This window comes from Diceros bicornis, chromosome 31 (assembly GCF_020826845.1).
Source record: "Diceros bicornis minor isolate mBicDic1 chromosome 31, mDicBic1.mat.cur, whole genome shotgun sequence".
Classification (NCBI taxonomy): domain Eukaryota; kingdom Metazoa; phylum Chordata; class Mammalia; order Perissodactyla; family Rhinocerotidae; genus Diceros; species Diceros bicornis.
Genome location: NC_080770.1, coordinates 33,338,205 through 33,358,949, shown reverse-complemented (window position 1 = coordinate 33,358,949; position 20,745 = coordinate 33,338,205). Strand labels below are relative to the sequence as shown.

General features: G+C 47.6%; 1 protein-coding gene and 1 long non-coding RNA gene across 12 annotated transcripts in view; one reads left to right on the top strand and one right to left on the bottom strand.

The window, feature by feature from the left end:
• Positions 1-423: 423 nt before the first annotated feature.
• LOC131395233 (uncharacterized) lies at positions 424-11,940 on the bottom strand. Of its 2 annotated transcripts, none has more exons than XR_009216308.1 (3): positions 11,875-11,940; positions 8,663-8,928; positions 424-802 (listed from the first exon to the last, which is right to left on the bottom strand). It is a non-coding gene; the product is annotated as an uncharacterized LOC131395233 (long non-coding RNA). The 2 variants fall into 2 exon arrangements; XR_009216309.1 differs by lacking the exon at positions 424-802 and adding an exon at positions 7,350-7,992.
• A 93-nt stretch (positions 11,941-12,033) lies between these two features.
• Positions 12,034-20,745, top strand: part of CD44 (CD44 molecule (Indian blood group)) — an 87,315-nt gene continuing 78,603 nt past the window's right edge. For 3 of the 10 annotated variants that reach the window (XM_058527149.1, XM_058527151.1, XM_058527152.1), the window contains exon 1: positions 12,035-12,255. In XM_058527149.1, the coding sequence (XP_058383132.1) occupies positions 12,189-12,255 (67 nt within the window). In that variant the 5' untranslated portion in view covers positions 12,035-12,188. Of the gene's footprint in view, positions 12,256-20,745 lie in introns of all 10 variants that reach the window. The other 7 variants (XM_058527148.1, XM_058527147.1, XM_058527157.1 and 4 more) reach the window with 5 other exon arrangements.

The following is a 20,745-nucleotide window of genomic DNA, read 5'->3' as shown; positions in this document are numbered from 1 at the left end:
ATATGTAGAGAGAAATTGTACTCTCTCAGGATTTGTAATGATGTGTTGAAAATAAGACCTTATTTGTTTGGTCAGTATTAATATTTTGCACACTAGTTCAAGGATTTCAAAATTACGTTTTGCACTAACTTTTTGAGAAATTTCTAATAAAGGGGGGTGTCTGTGGTCAAATAATTTTGGGAAAAGCTGCATACCATGGCTCCCTTTTGGAAACTTACAACATACATTAGCGCTGGATTATACACTGCGGGAGAACAGAGACTATGGGGGCTTGTCCACACTGACCCGCAGGGCCCAGCACGGGGCCTGTCACCAGCAAACACTCAGCAAATGGTGGATGGGTGAAAAGACAAGCACAGGCTCTGTAGTAAGGAAACTTGTTAACCTAGATTTAATCTAGTGTTTCCCAAACACATTTGTCTTTGAAAGCCTTTTATTGAGGAGCACCCTTATATTAACATCCCTTGAAATTAGTATTTTGGGAAATGATCTCAAAGCATTTTATAAATTGTATTAAAACTAGTCTCACATGGTCCCAGTGAGTTGGCAGAGAAAGGCACAGGTTCATAGTCCAGGACTACACGGACCATGGTCTTAGAATCAAACCCACGCTGGCACCGCATTCTCTCTCTTTTGGCCCAAACTGTCTCGCGATGTATGCAGCTGGACTCACCCAGTGTTCAGATGGAGGATGAAGAAGGAAAGGGAGCAGGAACTTTGGAAGGGTAGCATGCTCAGTGAGTGAGGGTGAGCTGGTGTCTCCTCTTTCATCACTGTTTGTGGCATCGTAGATGGAGTAAGCCTAGGGAAAAAGCGAAGAAGCAGATACAGACCGCAACATCCACACCAGGAGAAGGAATGGGGGAAAGGACTAAGAGGTGGAGCCAGGCACGGAGAGAGAAGTGTGGCAAAGACAACAGCTTTTTTTTGTGTGTGTGAGGAAGATCAGCCCTGAGCTAACATCCAATGCCAATCCTCCTCTTTTTTTTGCTGAGGAAGACCGGCCCTGGGCTGACATCCATGCCCATCTTCCTCCACTTTATATGGGACGCCACCACAGCATGGCCTGACAAGCGGTGCGTCGGCGGACGCCCGGGATCTGAACTGGGGAACCCCGGGCCGCCGCAGCAAAGCGCACGCACTCAACCGCTTGCGCCACCGGGCCGGCCCCAACAAGAGCTTATTAAACTCCACATTCTCTTTCCCCTGGACTCACAGCCAGACTACATTTCCCAGTTTCCTTGTAGTTAGGTGTGGCTGTGAGACTGGCTTCTAGCCCATGGAGTCTGAGTGGGAGTGATGGTCCCATTCCAGGCCTGGCTCATAAAAACTCACAAATAGTGGTCCTCCATGCTCTTTTTCCTCCCACCAACTGAGTGGAAATGACCCCAGAGAATTTGGAAATCATGTGTTGAGAATTGCAGAGCTTCCATCCGCTCAAATCCTTCTCCACTCCCTACCATCCTATTTACCCAAAAACCCTTATGAGTGTTAGATGACCCCCCAAATAAATTTCTATGTGTTTGACCCATTATATCTTGTTGAGTTAATCTGTTAGTAGCTAAAATTACACCACAAAATACAAAAAGAGAAATCTATCTGAAAGGAAGGATAAAAGATGGGCTAGGGCATATACAGTCAAGAGAGGGTAGAATTTAAAGGAAGGGTGGGTCAACAAGAATAATAAACACACCTGGGTATGAACACTTAGAACTTAAGATATGAGGAAGTTGGCTGGGGGACAGTGAGCTTCTGAGAATAATTTTTCTTTTTAATTAAAGGAGAAAACCATATGATGAAAGACCCTTTTCTTCCTGCCTACTTCCTTTCTTCAGCTTTGGACATTGTCATGTGAGGATTTAATGCCTGGATCTGTGGCAACTACGTTGTGAGATGAGGCAAACAGCACGAGAATGGAAACTGGCATGCTAAGAGTGGTACAGAAGCATGAACAAATTTTGTGTGACGCTATGACTGAACTACTCAACCAACCCTGGAACTACTTTTCTCTGTACTTTTTGTTAATAAAACAATAAAGCCTTTTTCTAAAAAAAAATAAAATAGTAGTAACTACAATTTTTTGGACCCTGCTATGTTCCAAACCCTATGTTAAGCTAAATAGATACATTGTTACATTGTATACTTTAATTTTCACAATAATTATATAAAACATTAAATGAAGAACTTAAGCTCTAATAGGTTGAGTAAATTGCCCAAGGTTACACAGCAAATAAATAATGCTCTTCTGCATCATGTGATATTGCCTCCAAAATGAGAAGTCTAAAGAGCCAGGTAAGTGCAAAGAGCCCATCACTCAATGGTGGATGGGATGGACCAGGGAAAGGGAAGGGTTTAATGGGTTTGGAGGTGGGAGGATTGAGCTAGAGGGTGACCATCTAATAAACTCTATCTATCAAGATCTCGCTCAGGTACCTCTTTCTACAGAGCCTGTCTGAACTACACCAGTTGATCTCACTACTCTTCGAACTCCTTTATTATTTACTACTCTTCATCTAGTTCATTACAAATCATCTTGGAGAGTTACTGGACTTTCTTCAAAGTTGGGTTATGCTAGATTTTCACTGCTTACTTACATTCGGTTCTCCTCTACCTTTAGGCACATGGGGGAATTATCCTCTCCCAGCCCCCTTGCATTTAAATGGGGCTGCATTCATATGACGAGTTCTAGCCAACGGATTGCAGGCAGAAATGGCATGTATTATTTCTGAGTCAAGGCATTTAACCACTGGTATGAGGTCCTCTACTATTCTCTTTCCCAGATTGTGTGAAAATGGAGATGCCATAAAATCAAAACACCTAGGGTCACTGCATGGAAGACTTGAAGAAATGTCTGGACGCACAGTGAATTTAGCATGGTAAGAAGCCACTGGGTGATTGTGTTAAGCCATTGAGATTTGGCTGATGTTGTTACTGCAGCATAACCCAGACTATCCTGACTAATACAACTTAATATTCCATCCTGATCAGAGATGGCAAATAATGATCATTAATGGCACCATTGCCCCATCCAGGAGACGTGTTATACATTATTAACCCAATGGGTGAACTCTCACCCATTGAGCTGTAAGACCTCAGAATCTTTCTCATCACAGTGAGATGAGCCACTACTAATTAATCAGAGCTGGAAAATGAAGGGAAACCCATCAAAATCATTCCAGTGCAATTGGCATAAAACCCAAACTTCTTGCCATGGCCTGTAAGACCACACAAGAGCTGGACCTTACCCTCCTCGACAATCTCATTTCCTACCACTCATGCTCTTGTTCACTCTGCTGCAGCCATGCTGGCCTTTCTGTTCCCCAAACACACCAAGAATATTCCCTTCTCAAGCCTTTACATTTGCTGTGCCCTCTTTTTTGAAATTCTCTCATATTTTTGCACGTTTGGCTCAAACGTCCCCTCTTCAGACAAATCTTCCTGTCCACTTTATTAAAGTTACAGTGCACCCTCTACCCACCTCCTCAATGATAATAAAATATTCCTCTGCATTTTCTTGCTGTTGTATTTCTAGTACTTAGAGAAGTGCCTAGTGCATAGAGGTGCTTACTATATATTTCTGGAACTAATAAAGGCAATTGATCTGCCAAGCCTGATCTAGACCATAATCTTTTTGAGGAGAGAGGGCAGGTCCAGTTCATCTTTGGCTTTTGTAGGGCATACAGTAGGTGTCCATTAAATTCCTGATTGATGGTTAGAAGACATTTATTTCCCTTCATATCATGGTAGATTCATGTCTGTGCCTTTTGTCCTTCTTCTACTTCTCCTACGGTCTCTCAAGATGTGTCTTCTTTTCTCTGTCCCTCCCCTTCCCTCACCACATCCTCTCCCAATTAAGTGCAGTGCAAGCCTCTTCCTCACCCACGCATTGCCTTCTAAAGCGGCGGTTTACTGGCTGAAAAACAGTAACCAGCAATAAAGGTGCTTTGGCCTGGCCTCACGTCCAAGTTCAGTACCTATTCCCTTTTCTGCAGGAGCTGACACTAAGCCCCATCCAGACTTGGCTGGAGCCTTATACCTGTACATTGGAGCCCAGAAGTTTTACCCTTTGGGTGTTTTGAAGAGAAGCAGCTGTTACCATTTGCCAACTGAAAGGTTTTGCCTTTCAAATAGACTGTGAGGCATGTTCAGGCAGAAAGGGGCTTTCTGGAGAAGGCCTGGGAACACAGGACTCAGAAAACCCGCCACTCATTTGGATTGCCACACAGCTGTGGGCAAATCAGCAGGGATGTTGAGGGTGGATAACAGAGAAGGAGGAATGACTGCATCCTCTGGGGATCATTGAATGATGTGGCGGAGGGGTTGTAGGTGAGGCCAGGTAGTGAAAGGAACATGGGACTTAGAATCAGAAGAGCTGAGATTTAGAGTCAGAAGTCCTGAATTCAAGACCCAATAGCAGGCACATCCCCCATCCGTTTGAGCCTCTGTTTATTCTTTTGTAAAATGGAGTCATGCCCTCCTATATTCAAGTCTTTTGGGGTTGCAACAGAAACCAGCTTATGCTAACACAAGAAGAATAAAGGATTATTAAAGGATATCAGGGTGCATCGCAGAAATCAGGGGCATGAGTGCAGTCAGCTGTCAAGAATGGACTAGAACAGGGAACCTGAAAAGTGTCAAAACTCAAGTTTTTCTGCTTTTCTCGGAGCTTCTGCCTTATTCTGCTTTCTCCTGTATCTCCATCCATATGCAGGTGTGTGGCTACCCCACAGCTTCCACCTATAAATCTCACAGGTTTAGCCATACTCCAATTCCAAATTTCCAGGACAAAGACTCTGGCCCAGCTGGCATCAGGTGTCTAGCACTGAGTCCAGTCACGACCGTGCACGGTAGGGGTCACATAGTAAAATAATGGCTGCCAGGGGGCTACCTTGAGGATCTAGATGCAATATTCTGAGAAGGAACTCTGCGAGTTATAGAACTTGCGAGTGGGGCCAGCAAACCAAAAAGTGCCTTGTGAGGCACTCACTGAATAAGCCCCCAGGTGCTATAAACAGAGAACGGTGCTTATTTCTAGGCCGGACATACAGCTATCTCACAAGGATACTATAAGGAAGGAAGGCACAGTCCTATGCAAATCTAAAGTTTTCTAGCAAACAATCAAGGTCCGAGTCTGTGCATTTAAAGTCACCTGACTCTAGGAGTCTAAGGTTTCAATGATCTACGAGGATCAACATTCTCCACTATCTACCTTAGCTTATCTAACAAAAGCTTCTGAAGGAGATCTTCCTTCTGAAAAGAAGTTGACTGGAATAAAATTCAGTGAAAACTAATTAATTAAGACTCCATTGGCTTAGCATTTTTACTAGATCAAGAATCATGAAGGGATCAAAATTTTCTACCCCTACATCTCTTAACGGCAAGAAAGATTTCCTTTAAGTAAAATAAAGATGTGACTTTGGACAAGTCACCTAACCTTCCCAAGCCTCAGTTTCCTTATCTGTAAAATAAGAATGAAGTTTTCATAGGGTTGTTGTGACAATTAAATGACATTAGGTTTGGCAAATACTAAGTACTGGTGGTTAGCTGCAATGTTGACAATAACGGTGGTTGTGGTGGTGGTGGTGGTGGTGATGGTGATGATTAATTATGACAGAATCAAGAATGTTTAAATTTTGCTCAACATATAGTAGTCACGAAGTGAATGAATGAAGAGAAAAAACAATTTTCAGACAACTCCAAGGATATTTGTCACCATTTATATATACAACCAGGGATGTGACAAATACAGATCATGCTTAAATGTTCATTAATGCAGATCCCTTAAAGCCTTCCAATAAATGTTTAAATAATCAATTGGTATGAAGTGGAGAGCAGATGAATAAATAAGAATTTTAGTTACAACATGTACTTAAAAGGAATACAATTACATTTCTATTAAATAATAGTGCATACAATATACTCTTTCACTTGTCTTCCTCCCAATTAGCCTGCTACATAAAGTCACACACCGTTAATTCAAATTTTGTCTTCAAAAAATCACATTTCTAAGGGGCCAGCCCAGTGGCGTAGTGGTTAAGTGCGCGAGCTCCGCTTTGGCGGCCCAGGGTTCGCCGGTGCGGATCTCGGGCTCGGACCAACACACCGTTTGTCAAGCCATGCTGTGGTGGTGTCCCATATAAAGTGGAGGAAGATGGGCACGGATGTTAGCCCAGGGCCAATCTTCCTCAGCAAAAAGAGGAGGATTGGCATCGGATGTTAGCACAGGGCTGATCTTCCTCACACACACACACAAAAATCCCATTTCTAAATTAGTTACCATCCAATTATGGGATTGGGTCTCTTAGCACACTATTTTCACTTCCAAAGGACTGTGTAAAACCCATTTTGTAACTGACATGGACACATCTAGAATCCAGTGGCACCTTGTCCCTTTGGCATTTTCACGGTGCAGCGGCCACACTGACTACTTTACTTGCCATAATTTGAAAGCCTTAATAATCCTAAAAGCTCAGCTCTGCAATCACACTTGGTTAGCTTGAGACTAATTAGTTATCCAACGTCATTTACATATCATGAAGATTGCTTCCCTAATTACCTGTTTATTTGGACTTCACTAATAATTATTTCACGACAGCTTTTTCACCACTGCTCATTTGCATGTGTAGAATTCACACCGCAAGTGTGAACTAAGAATGGATGTCTTTCAGAGTTAAAACTGAACTGGAATGGCACTTTTTCTTTACCTTGCCAGATTGCTCCTTCTCTGGGAAGAAGCCCCGGAAAGGAATTGAATGTTGTCCCTTTAAAAGAGCCCCACGGCCTGCTATGTGTATAATCCTCAAATCCCATGATTCAGTCCCATGCTCTCAGCCTTGACCACACACTCCTGCTCACATTTGGTTTAGATTTGACTTTTCTTTGCTTAAGAAGAACAAGATTTATTACTAGTCAGAAGCCGTCAGGCCCAATATCTTAGAAAAAATAAATAAACAAATGCTGGTCTGCCAGAGTGAATCATGCTCTGGCTCCACTGGGTCTTCTGAAAGTGGTGCCCCAGATATGGCACTGTGGCTTGCATTTGTCTAGAAAGTGTCAAGTTGTCTAGATGTTTCCACGTATCGGCTCGTGTGATCCCTGAAGTCACCCTGTAGAGTGTGGTGGAGGAACAAGAACCACAGCCATTCATGCATTCATGTAATGCTCATTTATTGACCATGGTGCACATGCCAGAGACAGGGACTCGTCAGGCACTGAGAACTATGTACTGCTGCCCAAGACAGACATGTCCCTGTCCTCAGGTAGCTTAGAGGTTGGTGGGTCATCAAATCCCACCATGAGGCAGGCACCCCAGTAAAGGGTCTTGATGCCTCTTTCACTTACCGCTCATAACAAACTGCAAGAACGGTCTTACTAACCTCATTTTGTAACAGGATAACCAAAACTCCCAGAGCTTAAGAGACCTGAGTAGAGTCACCCGGCTGATAAGGAAGTGAGCTGGTGCTCAGACTCCGGCTCTCTTAGTCCAAGGCTGCTGTTTGCGCCGTGGAATCTTTCCAAATAGTGTGGTTTCATGTCAACCCAGATCCATTCAAGCTCTGTTTTTCAGTTTCCCACATCCCAAGGTTTGGCTTAGAAAGGTATCTGGGGGCCGGCCCGGTGGCGGAAGCGGTTAAGTGCGCGCGCTCCGCTTCGGCGGCCTGGGGTTCGCTGGTTCGGTTCGGATTCTGGGCGCGCACTGACGCACCGCTTGTCAAGCCACGCTGTGGCAGCGTCCCACATAAAGTAGAGGAAGATGGGCGCGGATGTTAGCCCAGGGGCAGTCTTCCTCAGCAAAAAAGAGGAGGATTGGCAGATGTTAGCACAGGGCTGGTCTTCCTCACAAAAATAAATAAATAAGTAAATAAATAAAAAAAAGACGCAACAGATAGTGAATGTCTAAAATGAGTAACTCGCTCAGGATTTAATTTTCACAGAGGCATGAAGAAGAGCATGGGAAAGTCTTTTCGAGACGAGTGGTGTGGGCAGCAGTGCCTGGAGAGGATGAGAAGGTTAGCTCAGAGAGGTGATCCAGGAATTCCCAAAGGCTGGCCCTGACTCAGCAAGTCACCAGGTCAGCTATTTGAAATGAGTCATTTGTGGCAGGGGGGCAAACAACCTCAGTTCCCTCACTAAACTATCGGGAAGCAGGCAGACAAAATGTTCTCCCCTGCAAGAATAATCCTAATTACAATCCCTAGAATTTGCATGGTCCTCTACAATCTGCAGAGCATTTTCACACCAGTGTCTTCATTTGCTGATTGTTTACTGCACAAATGAGGAAGGGACCAGGGTTCGAGATGACCTAGTCTAGTGGTTTTTAATATTTTTTAAAAGTAAAATCCTTTGTCAAAATGAAATCTCACAGTGGTCTAGTGTATAAAATTGATGTGAGTGGAACTTCTGTGGTTGGGATGGGGACAGGGGTGGGGAAGGCACAGCTCACGCTTAAGCCTTTGTTTTGTCCTCTGTATCTTTTCTAAGGGGCCTCCAAGGAACATCCAAGTTCCATGAAACACAGTAAAACAAACGTTGCTTCCAGGGAATACCCCTCCTGCTTCACTCCCCTTCTCCCGTTCTCCAAACAGAAAGCTGAAAGCCCTGGAGGTAGCACGAGTCTGCCCAAGGCCACTCCTCATCCAAGTGCTCTTCCCATGGAACTCACCACGCGGGTTTCTCAGGAGTTATAGCCTGAAGATCTGCCTGGAGCCAGTGTGCCCCCAGTTGTTCGAGGAAAGTGTCCTCTTGGTCACAGACAGCAGCAGGGCCAACTCTGCTACTAGTGGCAGCACTTTTCAAAGAGCCTTCTCTTCAGGTGGGGCTCAGGGGCACTGTCTTTGTTTCAGATGGGCCACCCTTTGAGTCATGGAACACCAGCCGATGAATGGTTGGAGAGTAGGTCTAGATATTTTTCAGCCCCAAACACTCTCCCTGAAAACACAAGAGAGTAGCCTATTGTCAAGCAGGCTGTCCCCAACTCAAAAACTGACATTGAACTAGACAGTGGTTGTTAGGGACTGCATGTTTGTCTCCCGCTAAAATTCATATGTTGAAATCCTAACCCCCAGGGTGATGGTCTTAGGAGGTGGGGCCTCGGGGAGGTAATTAGGTCATGAGGGTAGAGCCCTCATGGATGTGATTAGTGCCTCTATAAGAAGAGACTCTCTCTCTCTCTGCACGCCCCCATCCTGAGGAGATAGGAGAAGACAGCCATCTGCAAACAAGAAAAAGAGCTATCACCAAAACCCAACCATGTTGGCGCCTCGATCTTGGAATTCCCAGCCTCCTGAACTGCGAGAAATAAATTTCTGTTGTTTAAGCCACCCAGTCTGTGGTATTCTGTTAGAGTAGCCTGAACTGACTAAGACAGTGGTAATGGCTGCCCAATTGTGAATGTACTGAATGCTATTGAATAGTTAAAATGGTAAATTTTATGTTATGTGTATTTTAGCATGATAATATTAACAACAATAATAATAAAAATTACATTGACTCCCTATTTTCTGGGGATCAAGTTCAAACTTCCTAGTATAGTTAACGCCCCCTGGCCCCTGCTTACCTATCTGTTTTTTTTTGGCTGGGAAAGATTAGTCCTGAACTACCATCTGTTGCCAATCTTCCTCCCTTTTTTTTTCCTCTCCAAAGCCCCAGTACATAGTTGTGTATTCTAGTTGTAGGCCCTTCTAGTTCTTCTATGTGAGCTGCCACCACAGCATGGCTACTGACAGATGAGGGGTGTGGTTCCACGCCCAGGAACCGCACCTGGGCCACCAAAGCAGAATGCACCGAACTTCTAACCACTAGGCCATCAGGGCTGGCTCACCACTTTTCTAGACTCATGTCTTGCTGTCCCCCTCAAGCTCTTCATCTGATCAAATGTTCAAGGCATTCCAAACTGCTCTCCATCGCCTGAACAAGGTATGTGCTTCCACCTTTCCATGCTCACTCACGATTTTGCTTTTAGTAATAATAGCAAATACTTATATAATAGTGCTTACTATATGCATATATACCCATATATCTAGTGCTTAATATATGCAGGACTTTTGAGTTATTTAATCCTCACCAATTCTGTGAAATAGATACTGTGATTTACCCCAGTTGAGACTTGAGGAAATCGAGGCACAGAAAGGCTGATTGACGTGGTCAAGTTTGCACAGGTAGTGAGCAGCCGAGGCAGGTGGGAACACAGGCATCCTGAATACTCGCTATTAGGTATCACAGAGCCCTGCCTGCGGACGCCCTGTCCCCACAGCTTCTTCTGAATTCCTCCTCCTCCTCAGGACCTGGCTCAGATATCCCCTCCACTGCGAAGCCCCCTGGGTGTTCCCCAGGAAAGGGTGCGGCTCTCTTCTCCAGGATCCGTAGCTCTCTGCACACACACGTTTTGCAGCACATTTCATATTGTGTGGTAAAAGCCTGCTTGTGGCTCTGATTCCCCACCAAAGTGTGAGGCCCCTGAAGACAGAGCAGGTCCTCTTTACCTTGATCCCTCTGAGGTCTCACGACATGTTCAATGAATGAAAGGATGGCTGGGTGCACTTTCTCTCAATTTTTCAATTTCTTTCAATAAATAACAAAGTCAAAGGGGAATTACTTGCCCTCAGATATTCTAGCGTGCTCCCTTAGGGTCTTGCCACACAGTCACCAATAACCACTGTCATTTTCTGTTTATCTCACCAGGCAAGAAGTCTGTTGGGATTTACTCCCAGCAGTCCACATTAACAATAAACACTGCTTTTGATTTTCAAATATTAAACCACAGTATATTATAGGAAGACATGAAATTATAATGCAAAGTATGATTTTTCAAACGCAAAATGCCTCCCCTGAAGAATATGACAATCTCCTCCCCTTTCTGAGAGTTACTAGGTAAGATAGATGGGGGAAAGTGGATTAATGTTTGTGTAGATAGGAGTATAAAGGGGAGCAAGAAAGAAAGGATAGATGTGTGAGTGGATGATTAGGTGCATAAAATGAGGGATATGTGGACCATGGATGGATACACTGACGAACAGATATGTGGACAGATGGATGGAGAAGAGGATAGTGTATAGATGGATGTGGGTTTATGAAAAGACATACAAAAGGATGTGTGGAAAGATGGATGAGAAATTATTTGAGAGGGTAGTTGGAAGAATATGTGGTTGGGTGGATGGATAGATGAAAGGAGAGGTGGTTGGATAAATGGATGGCCGGGAACATAGATAGATGTGTGAGCCAGGGGCGGGGGTGGGGGGTGGGGGGGTGGGGGTGGCGGATGTAAGGAAAGATGGGTAATAGGAGAACGGGTGGATGGAACGATGTTTCGGAGGATGAACGAGAGGCTCGGTGAGTGGATGGATGAATAGCGGTGGGTGGATTCAGGTGCCAGCCCGGGACTGGAGGATGACACACCGGTTAGTGGAGCCAAATAGCAGCCTCATGACTGGCCATCATTAGCTTTCTCTGAGCAGTCCTGATAAGAAGCAAAAATCCCCTGAGCCATGTGGACTTGGCTTCTTTTTCAAGGGAAGAATGAGGTCTTCCTCTCTCCCCTGGAAAGCATGATAAGCTCCCCACCCCTCCTCGCCCGGGCAGGGAGGGAAGCACCACTATCCACAGGCAGGATCTCACCACTGCTCCAGCTCCTCTCCCAGAATACCCAGCTGCCTGTGAACCCCAGAGAGAATCATTCGCCAGTCAGATTCAAAGAGAAACTTAGCGGAGAGGACAGGCCGGGGGCTGAACCCAACGGGGTGAGGTCTCAGGACTCAATCACCCTCTCCTCCGTCCTGAGGCCGCTCTCTCAGCGAACCCGGGGAGCTGGCGAGAGAAGAAAGCCGGTGCGTCCTGGGCGCAGGACACCCCGCGGCCCTCCCGGCGCCCCCGGTTTACCGTCTCCGGCGAGAACCGGGTGGCGGCGGCGGGGCGGCGCGGAGGAGGGCTGGTACGTCTTTAAACCTCAGCCGGCTGCTTAGTCACAGCCCCTCGCTTGGGTGTGTCTTTCGCTCGCTCCCTCCCTCTTAGGTCACTCTTTCAGCCTCAAATAAAAACTGCACCCAACTTCCGAGGCGCCCTCATTGCCCAGCCCGACCCCAGCCTCCGACAGGTTCGGGCCCCTCCTCGCCCCGTCCCGTCGATCCCGGGCCCCGCCCAGCGCACGGGACCCCCGGCTCCACTCGCCCGCTCGCTCGGTTCGCGCCCGCACCATGGACAAGGTTTGGTGGCGCGCAGCCTGGGGACTGTGCCTCGTGCAGCTGAGCCTGGCGCAGATCGGTGAGTCCCGCCCGGCAGCGGGAGAGGCGGCTGCAGTGGCCGGGCCTGACCCTGCGGCCGGCCGAGTTGGCCCTGGGGACCGGAGTCAAGTGCGCGGCGGGCGGCTTGGATTTGGTGCGGGAGAGCGGGGCTAGGACTTGCGCTAAGCTGTTGGCGCGTTTGTTGATGGGAAGCACAGTTTCTTTGAAAGGAAAAGAGAAAGAACGAAGAAAGTGTGCAGAGCGGGCTGCCGGCGCGCACTTTGGGGCCGGTCCCTAGAGCCGGAGCACAAGGCAGAAAGTAACTGTACTCTGGATGAGCGCAGCCCGGGCTGGACTAACAGGCTCCAGTGCCCAAGGGCGCTCGACGCCCTGCTGGGCTGTGGCCGGGCGGGGCGGGGCGGGGCGGGGCAGGAACACGGCAGGGGCAGGAGCTGGGGCTGTCAGCAGGGTGGCCAGAGAGGTGGGCACAGTTGCATGTGTGAGAGCTGGTGGCAGTGAGCTTTCCAGAAGGGGGTCCTGGCTTCCTGCGCCCCCCACCGCGCCGGGTTCCAAAGCAGTTGGGTTCCAGTCACTGTCTTAGCGCTTGTGGGAACTTGAACCGGCTCTGTGGCGAGGTTCCTGGTCTCCACGAGGTGCCAGCCTGGGGCAGGGAGGGTGAGTAGGAAAGGTAGTGACTGGGCCAGCTGCTCAACCCTCGCGGCCTCCTGCTTCTGCCAATCAGTTGGGGGAAATCCCGAGGGTAAAGTCGGTCACAGTCCCTGCCGGCCACCTCAGGGACGGCCTGGGCACTGGGGTTGCATGGGGACCTGGAACTGGGGCTGCCAATATCCCACCCAAACAGGGTCTGTGCCTCTTGGTAGCTGTGGGGAGGGGCCCTTCTGGGGAGGGATGGCTGTGTGTGAGGTATTCCGGCAAGGCTGAACTGCAGGCGTTCGTTTTCTTTGTCTATATATGTACAGATAATTACATGGCCAATTTGCTTATCGCCAGCAAAATTAATTTTTCTTTTAAGGAGTGCCAGCTGGGTCATTAAGACAGCTCAGCCTATGGTTAATTCTACTCAGCAAGTATTTATTAAACAGAACTCGGGGGGTACCAAGAAAGTAAAAGACTCAGTCCCACCTCAGTACTTTAGACTGAAGATAAGTGGGATCTAGGATTTAGATTCCTGAGACAGAAATAATAATAGTAACAGGAATAACAGCACCATCCACCATTTATTGCCCGCTCTCTCTGTGCCAGGATCTGTGCTAAGCTCTTTACATGTGTTATCTCATTTTACCCTCACAATGGCGCAGTGAGAAGTGTCCCGTTAGTAGCCCTGTTTTACAGGAGGGAAACAAACCGAGGCTCAGAGAGGTTAAGTGACTTGCTCGTGTTCACACAGCGGAAGCATTGGTGCGGGATGTGAACCCAAGCCCATTCGCCTGCGCTTAGTCAGAATATATTCGACTATGTATGGCATGGACAAACGTTGGGGATGGAGGAGCAGAGGGAAGCCTGAGGCCAGGGAGAGCCCTGGGCCTGGCCTTAGGAAAGAGGGGTGCGGCTGGCTTCCCTATGGCCTCTAGGGAAGTGGATTTGTATGTTACCTTCCGGTGAAGTCTTCTGCTTTGTTTCTGAGGATCCTGACTCCTGACTCCCTCCAACCTGTCTCCCTGATTCTTTTAAAGGGCCTCACCCCCAAATGTTAGGCACTGTCCTCACTCTTGAGGTTCTCCCAGAGAGCAGGAGGCTCACTCTGTCCCGTGTTTCTGAGGTCCCTTTGGGCAGCGTCATTTGGAGGAAGCACAAAAAAGTGCCAGTAGCAATAACTGCCTGGGCCCTGGCTTTCCTGTGCTTGTAAAGTTGTTTGGAAGGAACTGAGACTTGGAAAGGAGACACGACTTAGCAGCAGGCTCAGCCGGGGCTGGGCAAGCAGATGGGGGAAGAGAAAGAGGAGGCAGAGGGAAAGGCGCTATTGTTGCCCCATTGGGCTGGGGGGGGCCACTCGGGAAGACAATGAGGAAACTTTGAAAAGGGGCAAGGCTTTGCAGAGGAAGAAAGGGTCCAATCTTCATCTCGGAAAGCAAAAAGTAGAGAAATGGGCAAATGTAGTTAAGCAACGTTGGACCCAGAAACCCTGAGTTGGAGAACAGATACCTTGAACCGGTTGTCATATGCAGAAGCAAGCAAGTGGCCCTGGGTGGAGGGCAGGTGGGACGAGCCCTCGCTGCTCACAGCTCCTCCTTTCCTCTGTGAGCAGGTCATTGCTAGGGAACTGCGCCCCTGGTGTTGAGAAAGAGGGGTGCATCTGAGAAGAAGTGGTGCATCTGAGGGCTTGGGGGTGCCATGCACCCTTCTGCTCCCACTGAGCATTAGAGACCCCTCTTGCTAGGAGTTAGAGCTTTGGCTGTGTTTTCCCAGGTGAAGAAGCAAAGCTCCGTCTTGAGGTTGGTATCAGTTCGTTCAGTTATTCCCCAGATACACATTGGACATCTCCTGCAGAGGTGCCATGCCAAGTAGGTGTGTCTGAGACTGGCAGCCAATAGGAAAAATTCCATTTTCTTCCAAATTGCCCCACGCAAGAGGGGATGCTGGATAGCACGAAATTCTTAGTTTATGACAGATCCTAGTCCATTCATTCAGGAAATATTTCTTGACTCATTGTCATAGACTCAGAGACGGGGAGTCCAAGGATCGTTTAGAAAAACCCCTTCTTTTTCCCAAGGAGGAAACAGAGCCTGACAGAGAGGGAGGAGTGACTTCCTCTCTCCTAGACAGAGTGTTTGGGCAGACACTTTCCTACCATAACATACGCTGGGTCTCTGAAACACCCCTGTCACCAAGGACTACAATGACCCCCATGTCTACTCCCTGCAGTGGGCGGGCAGGTTGGGGTCTACTGGTGTAACAGTATTTGTTTCATGCCTTAAATACTAGCTTAAACACTCATTACAATTTTGTATTTTACTCCATAATATACCCAGTTTGAGTTTAATATAAGAATAATAATATATATTTCTTACCAGAAAGCAAAGTTGCTGCTCGAGGAAGAGTCTCTGTATTGTCCTGGGGCTCCCAGGGCCTCCAGGAACATTGCTGGATCCCTCAGAGTTAAGAGCACTCCAGTTTTAAAAACCTGACCCTCTGCTACTGCACTGTATGCTCCTGTGCAAAGCCAGGTCCGAAGACCCCAGGAATACCATCTAGCGAGCACCGACTCTATGCTAGGCATTCAGCCAGGGGGCTAGTATAGGTCATCGTATGTATAAGCCTCACAATAGCCCTATATATGATTAGCACTCTCTTAACTCCATTTTCTAGAGAAGGAAATGGAGGCTCAGGGAGGCGTAACTTGTCCAAGGACACACAGCTAGTAAGTGGCGGAGGTGGGACCCCGTGGTCTAACATACCCCTGTGTTGGCCTCCATGCCGGTGCTCCTTTGCTGCGTCACTTTGCCTCTGGAGAACTTTGGGAATTGTGTGTGCTTCTCCCACCCTCCCTGTCCCTTGTGGCCGGCTAACGTGAAGCCTGGCTTGCCTTCTGTCCCCCTGGCAAGCTGTAGACTCTTGGCTGCCCTTTTCTGCTCTGCCCTGGCCTGTCTCTCCCCAGGCTTGGCCACAGCTGTCAAGAGATGCCAGCCTAGTTATTTGTTACGAAAATAAGTCACTTTCCTTATCAGGGTCCAGTTGCCCTTCTAGACATGCTCTCATTTGCAGGCTTGGAAAAAAGGGAGAGGCTGCTCCTTGTCCAAGAGACAAGTTAGGGCAATGCCCTCCGCCTGAAAATTAAGAAAGAGGCCTTGCAGAGACTCTCATGCTAACCCTGCAAGCAATTTAGATGCATTGACCCAGAAAGCCCGCTTATCACATGCTCCTTGAAAACCCTTGGCATTTAGCAGATTGGTTTTATGTGCCCCAGCGAGGGAAAGTCTTGAGGATCCCAGGCAGTGGGCTGACACGGTTCTCTAGAAAAGTCAAGGATGTTGAACTGAAAGGCAATGTGGAGCTCTAAGTGACAGGTGGCCACCCAAGCGAGATTTCAGATCAGCCTGCAGAGTCAGATGGTGCCTGGCTGGGGTCCCCTGACAGAGCAGAGGTGGTGGGAGGCAAGCTGGGCCTCCCCAGCAGTCTGTCCCGGCTGGGGCTGGGGCAGCAGTTCTGTTTCCTCAGCACCTCCATTTTAACCGCCTCCACCTAGCGCCTGAAGGGGAAGTGACTCTTGTGAAAGAATGGGCCGGGGCAGGTGACAGATGCTGCTAGACACAGTGTGGTTCTCAAGGGGATCTTCCCTGCCTCAGAGAGAAATTCTGGGGGTTTGCACAGCAAGAAGCTGATGACTCAATTTCCTTTGTGTCCTGCTCGAATGGGAAGCACACGGTGTTCTTTAGAATTACCAGAGTAGGCTAATGTCTTCTACCTTAAATTTAAACCCCACTCTCCACTCACTTAGCAAGTTGAAATTTTTCTTAAAAAGTACACTTCCCCAAAGCTGGCCAACAAAGTTTTGGGAAGCCAGCCCAATTTGCCAGAGTAAGGAAGAAGTGCTTTCTGAAGTTCGTGGTTGTGGAATCTGGCTTGACATTCCAGATTTTCCAGGAGAGTCAGGATTTTGAATAGGTAAATAGTCCACCAATTGATGCATAATGTATATTTTGACTAAACGTTTATATATTTTTCTACAAATAAATGCATGGCTTCTTGTGATTAGAAGTCAAAAACTTTGCAAGCCTTTTTACATAGATAAATTTACATCTTTACTACTCCTTAATCAGTCAAGAGTCTGATTAAATTGACGTTGGGTCAGAAAATGTGTACTTTGCAGAGAAATATTTAATATTCCTCTGTTCTCCATTTCTTGATCACCGCAATATGTGAAGTGCCAGGAAAAGCCACATATTTGATTCTCTTTTTTTTCTGGTGAGGAACATTGTCCCTGAGCTAACACCTGTGCCAATCTTCCTCTATTTTTTTTTGTACGTGGGATGCCACCATAGCATGGCTCAATGAGCGGTGTGTAAGTCTGTCCCCAGGATCTGAACCCACAAACCCCAGGCTGCTGAAGCGGAGCATGTGAACTTAACCACCATGCCACTGGGCCGGCCTACATATTTGATTCTTGCTTGCTAGATGTGGACATATACACATTGTGGGTGTTCCTATAAGTATATATGCATCTGAACGCATGTGTCTACACATAATGTGGTACTGCTGATCAATCATTAAGCATTTATAAGGTGTCTTCTGTGGGTCCCACACTGTGTTGGGTACTACAGGGGAATTAAACATGTAAGATGTGGGCATTAACGTCCAGGAACCTTATGGTTCTACATGTGTAACACAGTGCAGTTGAGTGACAGCCTGGCCAGTCTAGACTGTCAGGCTAACAGCATTGCCAAGCTGAGCCACTACAAGGGGGGCTAGAGGAACCAATGGTGGAGAGGAGGTGGCAATGCAGGCCAGACAGGATTTGAACGTGAAGAAGAGGGAATGGGAAAGGGGCGTGTATACTTCTGTTCCCCTGCTGTTAATTTACCCACTCTCGAATAAGTTAATTAACTAGACAATATATTCCACACACATTTATGCACAGCCTACGCAGTGCACCAAGTGCTTAGGTACTGGAGAACTCATTATCAGAAGGACACAGTCCTCGCCCCTGAGTGGCTCACAGTCAGGTGTAGGGTTTCCTGGATAACGGCTGAATGTGCATCTCTGCTTCCACATACTAGATTCTGGTAGTGTATCCTCCCAGTTGTGACGATCATAAATGCCTCCAGACGTTACCAAGATAGAGGGTGTGGGTAAAGTCAGCCCCGGTTGATAATCTCTGGTGTAAAAAGATGATGGCCGTCCCAGTAACCTCATCTCTGACAATGTGGTATCTGGTTCCCGTAGGTCTCCAGCTAATTAGCCTTAAAGCTGCACAGCAAAATCATGCAGGGAGGCCTTTTTATCTTTTGGGGTGCTATCAAGGGTTCTAATGACTTTTGTGCTCATCAAAGGGGGAAAACCCAAAACGCAACATATCTTCTCTTGTCTGTCTTCTGCAGCACTATGGGAGTCCCATGACATCAGGGATCATATCACATTCATTCTTGTGGTCCCAGATCCCAGTCCTGGCCTATAGTTACCAGTAACCATTGAATTGAAATGAATGTTTAGAATGTAGAAATAACTCTATCCGTCTGTAGGGAGCACACGGGACAGTGTACCTGAGACAGATGCATTTATGTATAAATGGTAACAGTGGTGATGGCTGTCTTTCTCAGGGCAGGGCCGCAGGGGGAGCTTGGCTGGCCAGCTGCCCATGGCAGGGCTCGTGTGGGGTCTGCCCAAGCCGGGAGATCTCCTGTCTGTTTGTGGCTTTGTTGGCTGCTTGCTGTGGCTGGGGGTGTCTGTCTAAGGACAGAGTTACTAGATTCTTGGGCCGAGAAGGGAGTGGGAGCCAGGCAGGATGATGACACTAACCCTCAAATTTAAGCCTCAAAATAAAATGCGCCCCAGCAGCAGCCCACTTGGAAGGCTGGTTATTTTGTAGATGCTGATCTGAGGTTGGACTCTTTGGGCGAGAGGCCCACACCCTTCCAAGCCCCCATGCCTGCTTCTGCAAGGTGGTGGCAGCCAGAAGGGAAGCAAAAGCGCTTCACAGAAGATTCTTGCCTTCTCTTTGGGCCTCCTGCAGCTACTAAAAGGGCAAGTCTCCAGGGAAGCCTGACATCTGATAGGGAGCCACATTGGCAATGGCAAACCGTGCCTCCTTTCCACACAGCTTGCCAAGTCTGAAGTTGTCCACCACTGGGGCAGGTCCTGCCTAGCCATGGATCATCCGCCCAGCGAGACTCAGACAGGGTCTCAGTCAAACACAGAATGAGAGGATGGGTATCTTGGGGGAACAGAACCTCATGAAGCCAGATCTCCCTAAGTTTGGGGTGCACTGGCTGCCTGGGTGTGTCCTCCTGAGGCAAATGTCCCTCCTATGTGCAAGTGTGGGCAGACAGGTTCCAGGTGGGTGGGGAGGGGCTGAGTCACCAAGGAGGAGATTTGCAAAATCCAGGCCCCAAAAACCTTACTCCAGTTTTCAGCTTTTGAGTGTAAAGGTTAATTGCAAAATTCCAGTGGGGAGAGAGATTTTTCACATAGACCAGTAATTTAGAGTGTTTGCTGTGGTGTCATTGCAAGTCTCCCTTGGCGGCGCCTGAAAGCTCATTTTTCTTCCCCATAAATTTTCTTGAGAGTTAGAACTCTTGTACCTTTTGCACTTGTTTCTTTGCTGCTAGTTGTATATTTTTGAGATACTGTCACAAATATTAGTAATAATAACAAACACTTATAGAGTCCTGGCACGTGCCAGCACCATTCTAATAGTTTCCTATGTACGCACTAACTTGTTTAATCCATATACCAACCTTAAGGAGTGCTAATATTATCTCTCTTTTACCTATGAGAAACTGAGGCATAGAGAATTTAAGTAACTTGCCCAAGGCCACCGAGCTGGTAAGTGATGGAGCTGGGATTCAAACCCAGGTGGTCCAGCTCCTGGGTTCGTGCTCTCGGTCACTACCCAGTGAAGATGCCTGCTAGGACTCTGCTTGTTTTTAGAAACTCCATTTGGGAATCAGGTATAGGTAGGGTCGTAGGGTCATAGGGTCCACGGAACTGGCTTTGCTCTCCCTTTTTACACACCATGTCAGAGGAGGGGGCTGGAATTACAAAAATGAAAGAGAAAGAAGCTGTGAGGGAAACTTCTTCTCATTCATGCTCTTAGCAGGTCATTCATTACTGTCTCTGGATAGAAGTTCTGTCCTCTTCTATGCGATGGGAAGTTGGGGAGGGGGTAGGACCAAATGGGATGGTGAGTTGAGTTGTTTGTTCATTTTCTCTTTATTACCTGTCACCTGGATGAAAGGTGAAGTGTGCTGATTGGTATTTTGGTATTTCTCCATCGTCTAGGACTTTGGCTCACGATTGGACAAAGCAGGGAAATGAGCCAATCAAATAGCAGCAAAATGTTTGCCCTCTACTTAAGGGTGCTTGGTGACAGGGCCTTGTCTCTACTAGCTGGAATTGATGAAGGAGGGAGGGAAACTCTGAGAGAGGAGGCTGTCAGGATCAGGCTACACTTGCCCAGGGCACATGGACTTGAGCAAAAGCTAGAAGTGTGCTGCAGCCCTTTTTCCCAGGCCTGGCCCACACCAGCGTCCTGGCTTCTGTTTGCCAGCCGGTGACCATTGCATGGGGAGGTGGGGAGGGGGGGTAGTGTTTGCTCTGGGTGCCCCTGCTGAGAAACAAGCCACCCAGGAAGGGAAGAGGCAGAGCCCCCTGGGGACACTTAACTCAGTCTGCAGAGAGAGACACAGGCCTTTGCCCTAGGGACAGAGGTTCATTACAGACTCCCCTTTGGTTTCCATTTCAGTGCATCTCTTTGCACTTGAGCAGGTCCACAAAGCCTTCTAGAAGAGCCCACATAGCAGTCATGGGTCCAGGCAGTATCTTTTCTACTTCCTCTCTCAAAGAACCCACCAAG